The sequence below is a fragment of the Capsicum annuum genome, chromosome 8, assembly GCF_002878395.1.
Source record: "Capsicum annuum cultivar UCD-10X-F1 chromosome 8, UCD10Xv1.1, whole genome shotgun sequence".
In the NCBI taxonomy this organism is placed as follows: domain Eukaryota; kingdom Viridiplantae; phylum Streptophyta; class Magnoliopsida; order Solanales; family Solanaceae; genus Capsicum; species Capsicum annuum.
In genome coordinates, this window is record NC_061118.1 from 99693658 (window position 1) to 99704436 (window position 10779).

The 10779-nt window shown below is 32.2% G+C and overlaps 1 protein-coding gene across 1 annotated transcript; it reads left to right on the forward strand.

The window, feature by feature from the left end:
• The first annotated feature begins 298 nt into the window (after nucleotides 1–298).
• LOC107839063 (vegetative cell wall protein gp1) lies at nucleotides 299–2029 on the forward strand. Its single transcript, XM_016682412.2, has one exon. The coding sequence runs from the start codon at nucleotides 403–405 to the stop codon at nucleotides 1747–1749; it is 1347 nt and encodes a 448-aa protein (XP_016537898.1). The 5' UTR covers nucleotides 299–402; the 3' UTR covers nucleotides 1750–2029.
• The last annotated feature ends 8750 nt before the right edge of the window (nucleotides 2030–10779 follow it).

Here is a 10779-nt window from a genome sequence, read left to right on the forward strand (position 1 = left end):
ATCATGAAAAGAAAGAAGTTGAAATGCAGTAATTTTTACTCATTTCACTTTTACTATAACGTGGTCCCCTTCTTAATTGCTATTATGCAAAATTGAACTCTTCTTTTTGTTTATATTAGAATTGCTTGGTGATGGTTTGAATCTGGCCTTGAATCTGATGCTTGCTTATTACTTTTGTGGAATGAAAATTTATGTTTGCTGTGAATCTGATGCCTTTCTTTTCCTTTCCTCTTCTTTCATGTGTTTCTGTTCTTGAAATGCCTATTTGAAGACTTTCACTTTTCGTGGACTATAAATAAGAGTAATATACTTGAGTTATTTCATTGTGAAAGAATTTGGGGCGTGTAGCTTTTCACAAGTCCTAATAAGTATCTTGTAAGATTTTTACTATACTATCCATCAATGGCAAGCCAACAACAACCTCGTCCATTGTTCCGTTTTGCTTCCATGGTTCGTCCCGCTGCACAACCTCCAGCTTCTAGTCCACAAGCACCGGCCCCACAACCGATGTTTCGACCTGCCACCCCATTTAGACCTCCGTCACCGGCAGTTACTGCTACTCAGCCACCTCAACCTCAAGAACCTACTCCACAAACACCAGCTACTGCTTCTCCTCCCCCTCCTGTTGCGGCAGCCATTGCACCACCGCAACCAGCAGTGCCGGCCCCACGTAGCCCCATTTCAGCACCGCAACCAGCAGCGTTGGCCCAACGCAGCCCCCTTCCAGCGCCGCAGCCTCAACCTGTGGCTGCAGCTTCCCCACGTCCAACTCTGGCAACTCCACCTCCAAGATCACCTGTTGCTCCTCCTCAATCTGTTGTTTCTCCACCAAAGGCTCCTTCACCACGCTCTCCAGTGGCAGCACAACCACAAAGTGCTGCCACTGACGTTACTAAATCTCCTGTCACTAAAGTCACCACGTCAGTGCCACAATCCCCATTCAAGACATTAGCTTCTAATGTAAAAACAGAGAACGCTCCAACTAGTACTCCATATTCTTCATTACCACCATCTCCAAAAACAAAAATAGCAGATTCTATCCAAAGTCCCATCAATCAATCATCACCATCAAAAGCTCCCCCACCATCTCAAAAGATCAGCCAGACTAATTTAGTGAAATCCCAGACTTACTCTCCTCAAACTAAGCCTGCAGTTTCTCACCCGCCATCCCCACTGAAGCTTCCCCCTTCTCAACTTGAACTTGAGTCCAGGATTCCTCCACAGGTTGATCAGAAATCCGTTGTGGTCCACGAAACCACAAGGTCTAATGCTAACAGTAATCATGCCATGCAGACTACAAGAAATGGAAAAACAGTAGAAAATGGGAAACGGGAAGCAGTCAAAAAAGATAAAGGGGTTCAGCAAAAGGCGTCTAATTCTGATTCTTCTGATGACTTTGGAATGAGTGTTCTAACACTAGCTGGTGAAAACAAAGGAGCTATTATGGAGTTAAGCCCTTCAAGGAAGACATACAGCCCTCAGAGTCTTCAAAAAAAAGGAATCCCAAAGGCGTGGAGTAGTGAGGATGATGGAGAGAAATCAGGGAGTGAAAGTGGCAAGAAGGGAGATAGAATGCAGAATAAGTCCCTTCCTATGACTGCCTTCATGAACAGCAATGTCCAAGGTGTGAACAACTCCATTCTCCACAATGCTTCTTGCACTCACCATGATCCTGGTGTCCACCTTGTTTTTTCAAGGAAGACAAATGGTAGCAACGGGTTCCACATTAAGGGCGGCCAAAAGAGCTAAAATAATGTTTAAAGACGGTCAAACACTTATGAGAGTCTCTTGTTTTTTTCATGGAGGGCCCTTTGTTTTTTTTTAATATTTTGAGAGAATAAATTGAGTGGTACAGGAAGGACATGGATTCTGATTCTTCATGCATGGCTGCAATCCACCTCTCATGCACGAGGACCATCCTTGCCTTTGGTAGGACAGAGAGATTCTATGCACAATGTTGCCACTATAATGCTGTCTTATGTATTGAGCACTATTAATCTTCTATATAATTTGTAAGTTTAATACAGAATTCCTAATGTCTTATCATATCAGATACGTTCCTTTAAAATATTGAATACCATGTCTGAGGTTGGTTTTAATATAGTTGCCAACAGAACTTAGAGTGGTCGTTAGTGCAACCTGCAGCTTTTAATTAAGAGCACTACCAATGAGAAAATGAGCAGGATTAGGTTACCTTTTTAATTTTCCATTGAAGATGGATTTCATGTAGAATTTGTTCAGATGCCTATTCTGCTCATGCATTTATTCTAACATAATCCAATCGATTTGGTTTTCTGAAAGAGAATTGCTTCTATGAATAGCAGCTGTGTTGATTCGTTATATTTGGGACCGTTTGACGTGACCAGATACAGGTAAATAAAGGGGGTTTTACCAACATAGGTTGTGATGTAGTGGATAGGGCTGCTCCACCTTTAACCTCGAGCTTCGACTCTGGGTATGGAGAAAACTCTGTTGCAAGAGCTGCCATCTTAATGGGCCCTACAACGCACGATCCGGATTAGTGGGGGTCCAATGTAGGCAAAGGACACCGGATAGGAAACCAAAAAAAGAGGGGGGGGGGGATACAAAGCCCTCCTGTATGTTACACAGGAAACCGCATCCATAAAATGTCCAAATTACAGCACACTAGGCAATTTTTCCCATTTGCCTAAGTCTTAATAGGAAAAATCATCTGCTACCAGCTACCTGAGGTAGTGAGAAGTACAGATTCTCGTTGTAACAGCTGAAGTACGCACAAGTTGGTCAGACACAATTGTTAAATAATCCTGTTATCTAGGTGACAAAGCTAGCGCCCCACTCCCCACTCTAAAGATCAGATAAGCAATATAGCACCCGTAATCTAAAAGCCTGAAAACCTCGGCAAGAGTACAAAAATTTAAATGGCAAGAATTTAAGTACTCTCAACATTACAGTTAACGTGTCAGAATTACTATTTAGAGGTTAAAAGAACTTCAGTTTTCTCCATTTTACTTTAGATAGGACGTGGGTTAGTAATTAATGAAGTAGGGGTAGAATGCCTCACGTTTAAATCCTAGTAAAAACAAAAATTAAATATTAGTGGATGAATTCTTTTTGTGATGAACAAGTAGCAATGAAATATTAAGGTGCCTGCAAAACGAATACTACCACGATAAAAAATATATACAATTAAGCATGAAGATCATCAAAGTCAGTGGCGGAACCATCTTTGATTCACGACCCTTTCAATGGAAAAATTATATTATTTTTATACTATTTTATATGAGCAAAAATATTTTTTTATGTACGTATAGTAGTTATTTGACCCCATTCGATTAATCCATATATTTACTTTTGAACCTTTCAAACTCCACTACCTTATCAAAGCCCATAGCTTTAGGGCAAACATTCATGTACAATAATAACATGGCTAATTTGTTTTCATTTTAACATAAATGAATTAATGGTAAATATTACTTTAATCGTGATTAATTGATATGCATTTTCACTTCTTTTCAATTGTGATAAAATGAATAAATGATATGCATTTTTTACTTTGAATAGTTGATTCTTTAAGGTTAATTTATTTATATTTATATAGAGAGTAAAATAAGATTGGTAGTCCTCATAAAATTTTTATGCAATATAATTGATATATATGTCTATTAGTTTGTCTACCCATTATTGTTTTTGTTCTCATTTATTATTTAATGATCATTTTCATTTGGACCTTTATAATTGGATTAGTTGAAAAAAAAGTCAAACTAATCTTTGTCTTGAATTTCTAAGGTAAAACATTTACTCTAGGATGAAGGGAGTATCAAATCTTTTAGGACTCTTATACAATCTTACATGAGTTATAAATCATAGTTCATAGACAACATATCATATTGTAAGCCACCAAATTAATAAATTATATATTTTCATGTTTCTTTTATAAAGAAATACACATAATTTTATAAAGATTCATTTGATTCGACAAATCAATATTAGTAGCAACGAACTATTTTTTTATGACAATATTTTCACGTCAAATGTTAATCTGCTATTGTAAAATTTAAAATTATAGATCATTTTTTTAAAAAAAATATAAACTTATGGATCAACATTTATATTAAAAGATTAAAATCATAATATGTAATTCTGTGCCAACAATAATAATAATATAAAGTATACAAATGTCATATAAAATGGACAGACATAAAGTATTTTAAATAGGCTTTATAATTGCTGAATTACTATTACGATAATTTAATGCAACAAGAGCAAGGAAAAGAGAATTACAAATTAAATTTTAATATTCATTTAAGATCCGAACTAAGCACGGACCGAATAAAATTAGGATTATTTAATAAAGTACAAACACCTCGTGAGGGTAAATATTTACCTCATTTAACACATTATGAACATATTTATTCATTTGATTGTAAGCCTAGTAAGTCCAAAAGAAATTCTTGAAAAACAAAAGGGGGAGAAAAAATACCGACAGTAAACGAGGGGGTGAAATTTTATTTTTTTTTTTAAAAGTACTTACAAAATTGTGAAATAAAGCACAAAGTAAATAATGAACTGGTGAAGAAGACCTCAGTTATTATTATTATTCCCTCCATTTCAAAATAATTGAATTATTGGAGTATAATATATTCTTAAGAAAAATTAGCACATAAATTATAGGTTACTTTTCACTATTGCCCTTTAAATTATTCTTAAATTACTCTCCTAAAAAATATGAATTAGTTAAAAACCTCATTAAATAAAGTATAAAATAAAAAAAAAATTCAATATATCTCTCGTAGAATGAATAATTTATTTATTTTAAATATTAAAAAATAGCTCAATAATTTATTTATTTTGAAATAGTGAAAGAGTACCAATAAAAATATTGTGTGTACCTGTTAAAATGGCAACGCTCCCCAAGCTCGTGTTCTTCCTCTCTTTATTTTTTACCAGATTCAGTAGGTAGAGGTGGTGAATTGGACAAATGGTCAAATGACAAGTCCAAATCGAAATATTGAATCTAGGAAAAAAGACATTAGAATGCCCTTTTCAAAATAGGTAAACAAATCTTGAATACTTTTTTGTCCCTTATATAAAAAAAAATACCTGCTCTCATTCATTTTATATGTTGGTATTTAATTGGGTACGAAATTTAAGAAATAAGAGAAGACTCAATAATATTTATCAAATTATTCTTTATCAAAAAATATGCTACTATTTTTTAAAAAATTAAGTGGAATCAACAAGGGTAAAAGTATAAATTTATCTTTAAATAATTATTAAATAAGAAAAAATGACATTCTTTTTGAAACGGATAAAAAAAAAATGATGACACATAAAATGACACTGAGGGAGTACTATTCTTTCTTTTTGTGTTTGTGGGTAGGATATTTGTCTATTTGTTTTTGTACAACTCAAATAACTTTAAATAATTTTTTATATTTATTTATTTTTCAACTTCTAGTTATTTTTTTATTTTACTTTAATTTTTCTTAAATTTTTTCAATCTTTACGTGCTTTTTTTTCTTTTCTCCTTTCAACTTCTGTATTTTCCTCTTTTTTACTTTTCTTTGATTTTTATTTGTTCTTTTCTCATTTTCTTCTTTCTTGAAAAAAAAATTCTCAGTAGTTATTTTTTGTTTTGCCTTTTTTTCTTTATTTTTTTCTTTTTTCTCAATCTTGTTTTTTTTTGTTTTTTCTTTTCTCCTCTCAACTTATATTTAAATCTTGTCTTAGAGGTAGGACTTAACTCAAGAAATTTCAAATAATAAGTTACGTCTTATGGGTAAGAGTTGACATTAGCACATTGTGTTTTGATTTATGAGATATTCTATAACTATTGTCTTACAAGTAAAAACTTAACCAAAGGACTTTCAAACAACAACTTACACACCATGGACAATAGTTGATACTACCATAGTGTATTTTGATTTATAAGATGTTCTATAACTCTTGCCTTACAGATAAGATCTAGCACAAGGACCATCAAATGACAAGTTATGCTCCATAGGCAAGAGTTTACACTATCATATTATGTATTGATTTATAATATATTTTTATAACTCTTGCCTTAGAGACAGGACTTTACCCAAGAACTTTAAAACAATAAGTTACACCCCAAGGGCAAGAACTGACACCACCACATTGTGTTTTAATTTTTGAGAAGCTCTATAATTCTTGTCTTAGAGGCAAGACTTAATCTAAGGACTTTCAAACAACAATTTATGCCCCATGGGAAAGAGTTGATGCTACCACATTATATCTTGATTTATGAGACGTTCTATATTTCTTGCCTTAGAGGCAAAACTTAGACCAAGGGCTTTTATACAAACAGTTATTTCCCGTGGGTAAAAGTTGACAGTAGCTACCAAATTATATTTTGATTTATGAAATATTTTATAACTCTTGTCTTTGTAAACACGTGATTTTTGATTCTCCTCAAATTTTAACTTATTTTTTATATTAAATATTTATATTTGATCTGATATTATTTTAATTCTTATTTTATTTTTAATTAATTTTTAGTTAAAAAATTAATAACTAAATAAATTTAATTTTGGGATGTTTTATTTTATTTTTATTCAAATTTAAAAAAAATACAAAAATTCAAAAACATTCTTCTTTTTAATTTTGAATAAATAAGCTAATAGTTTTAGTACTATCTTAATTACATCTATTTTCGGCTATTTATAAACTTTTATTGTATTTTCTTAAATATGAAAATTAATTAGTTATTATTATATTATTTTTATTATTAATATTTTATTTAATTATTTATCATTTTTATTTTTACTATTATCTTCTATATATATAAAAAAAGAGAAAGAAAAAAATTCAAAATATGAATTTTTCCTCCCTTACCTGATAATTTTAACCGTTCCCCCCAAAGAATTCCCCTTTTAATAGACTCTTCAACCTCAGAAAAAGGGAGGGAAGAAAAAGAATGTACTTACAATCTATACACTACACATCTATATTGTCACTGCATCAGAAAACAAAAAAAAATATAGAGGAGAAAAGAACATACGTATTATTTTGCCTACACTGTGTCAAATAAAGACTGAGAGAAAACCAGAGAAAAGAAAACATTAGAAAGAAAGAGAGAAAAAGAAAGCATTGAATCTGAGTTTTGTATTTTCGTTTGAGTTTTGGTTCCGGTGACGATTTTTTGTTTCATCACAGGTTCTATTCAATCATGAATTATTTATTTTTGTAAAAAATTTTATGAACAAGCATGAATGAAAAATATTTAAGTAAAGATTATACATTATTTGGTATATGTAGCTGATTGATTACGTAAACTTTCTATTATTATATATTATACCATCAAATTACTAGATATTTAGGTGTTTTTACTGTGTTGGATAAAAAATATTGCGTACGATACTGTCCAATTTAAAATTAAAACAAAAAGAAAATATTAGAAAAAATGGAAATAAATAAATATTGTACAATCTATTTTCATATACTGTATTTTTTTTATAATACAGTACATACATCAACACATCATACATACACAGATTAAAAATTCACTACATCACATACGGTATGTTTTCTTGCATTTACAGGAATATACATACACACCTCTTAATTTACCTGTATATGTGCACACATAGAAATAATAAAATCAGTAGAGAATAAGATGAAAACAATGAAAAAAAAGGCAAAGGGTGAGATCGAAACTTGAATAAAAAAAAGGAGAAAGAATCTAGTATATTTTTTATTTTTCTGGTGAAATTTCTCGTCAGAAACTACCCAAAACTCACCAGAAACCATTCCCTGATCGGAATGCGTCACCCACCCTCACCACCGGTCGAAAATCAGCCACCAACAGCCTCCAGCCATCACTGGACGGTAAAACACATCCAACTAGTGTCTTTTCCATCAGCCGGCGACGCCCCTCTCATGTTCCACTTCTCCTTACATATCGTCGCCTCCAGCTGGCAACCTGCCGCCGGTGAATTTCGACGAATTAAGCCAACCAACAACCATTGCTCACCAGAAATGTTCAGATTTGACTAGTTTTCTTCATGTTTTTCGGCGTTGCTTGGCAATGTCGATGAAGCGACGTCAATATTTATTATCGCTTCAATTTACTATTTTTGACAAACTAATTTTTATTATATTTTATTTTCTTCGATTTCCTACTTATGAATTTTGCATAGATTTGACGAGAATGATTTTCTTTAATTACTGTTTTTATAATTGTTTCTTTGGTCCTTATAAATTAAATTTCAAAAATATTTATTTAAGATTAAAAAAGGTAATATAATTATGGATGGAGTCCGTATATTATTTATTTAAATTTGAACTCGAATTATCTCATATATCATATATTTGATTGTCTTCTCATTTACGATGAGTTGGATTGTAATATGATTAAATTTGTTATCTAATATAATTTCTTATTGTAGTTTTATTGCACTAATTAAGTTTAAGAAATTAGGTGAGATAAAAATAATAAAAATGAATAGATAAAAATTGTTACAAATTTATAATGTGTCAACCAATATTTTTAGTGTTAGACAAATTAGGCATGTTTTAAAATATTTATCTCAATAAAGAATGCGGTATACGCATCTTTTCGAGACATTTTAAATTTAAGGATGCAATAATCCACCTTGACAAATAGCTTTAAGAATTAATTTTCACTAATTTATTTAACATAAAAGTGTAAACAGATATCTTCGGGATAACAAAATTGAGCGAACTTAGGCCTTTAAACATAATTTATAAAAAGTAGTTTAAGTCAAGATAAGTCAATAAAAATGATCGTTCTATAACTACGGGACTCGATGGGTGCCTCACACCTTCCCCTCGGTCAACAGAATTCCTTACTCGATCTTTCATTTTTGCAGACCACAACAAAGAGTCATTTCATTTTTACTAGGTATTCAAAAGGTGACTTGGAACACCGTAACTCAATTTCAATTGGAGACTCTGTAAATAAATTAATCTCTATTCAAAACTGTCACTTAATTGAAAAAACGTTTCGACTCATTCTTCGGGCAAAAAAGGGGTATGACATCTCTGGCGACTCCGCTGGGGAACTTAACTAGAATTCGAGTTTTTGATATTGACTTTACTTGCTTTAATTATTTTTTATATCGTCTTGGTTGGCCTTATGTGCTACTTGTCGCTCATTTACTGCTTTAATATTGTTGAACTGTATTATAAACTGTCTTCTCTTGCGCACCCCCTTTGAGTATCTGAAATAAGATAGAAGGAATGCAGCACTTGTATCCTACTTTCTTTTTTAGATAGCCAGAGTGTCAAGGCACCTGGTGAAGAATTATAGTCACATATGTTAGATGGGATTCAGATCAGTAACGAAGGTAGAGTAGCACTGCCACCGAATAAGTTGTTCCTTCCCGACTCGAGTGTCCGCTCGGGTAAGCCAGTCTAGACACATATTCCTATTAGGCTTAAACTTAGAAGAGCTGAAAACTCAAAATCTGGTTATCCCTATTAAGTTTCGCTTTATTTACATCATATGCATTTGACTTAGCGGGACTCGACACAGGGGCCGGGTCTGTCTAGGACAGGTGTCCCTCTTTCAACCAACATGTGCATCCTAAGTGTTCTTTGGCATTTATTTAAAAGGCCATTTGATTGTTGACTGGTTTTAGGCAACTTGGCAAAATGTAAAGAGAAGATTTTGTCCTCAAATTTAATAATATCCTTTTCAAAGAGATTAAAAAATATACATAGTTTTTTTTTTCAAGATCTTCATGAACTACGAGGGTCTGATCCTCACTCTTTAGTGAGATACGTAGGAAATCCTTATCGGGATAAAACCCTGTATTTTAAAAATAATTATTCACAAATGTATTAAAAGATATTTTTTGAAAAAATAATAATAAAAAATAACTATTTTTGTTAGTTATTATTTTATCTTATTTTCCCCATTCTTCTTTGTTTTCTCCTTTTATCCTCAAATTTAATTTTATTATATATTTTAATAGCCCGAAATCTTTAGGGATCATGAGACTAAGTTTTTACAAAATAAAAATATAAAATATATAAATCCTAATAGCTCTGAACCTTAAGGAGTTGTGAAACTGAAATTTTTATACAACTTCATATATCAAACAATCATTTTTCTTTCTTTCTTTTCTAAGTCATTTTCTTTTAAGTGTATTTAGGGGTATTTTTCTTCCAAACACATGGTCAAAATTGTTTAGAGGTCTGTTGTTAAATTTTTGATAGAGTCGGTTTAAATAAGTTCTCTCTTTTAGAAAGAAGAATAAGAATGTTGTCATTCATGTTTCTCTCAATTTTTCTATTTTTGAGTAAAATTATTTGCATCTAAGTCCAATTTAGTGGTTAGATTAACGAGTCAAGTTTAAAAGTCAAATTAATGAATTAAGTTCTGCCTAAATCTAGACATTTCCTAATATTATCTCCATATCCATAGGTATAACATGTCTCCTCCAGTTCATGGAAAATGTCAAAAGAGGAAGAGGGGTGGGAGTATACCGCTTCAGGTTGTGGATTGTACCCCTTTGCAGATTTGGTTGTGGTGGAACGAAATGAATACATTCGATTATGATGATATACATAAGTATTTGGGATTTTTGATAAGTATCATGACAATCAACCCTAGTAGGGAGGTGATTGATGCATTGTTGACTTTTTGGGACCCGAGGAACAATGTATTCACTTTTTAGATTTTGAGTTGACTATGACTTTAGAAGAGATAGCGGACAATGTTGGATATAGGGATATGCATCGGAAAAAACTTATAGCCCCAAGACTCATCTTGATAAACAGGTTCTGCAAGCTCATGAACAAACAAAACTC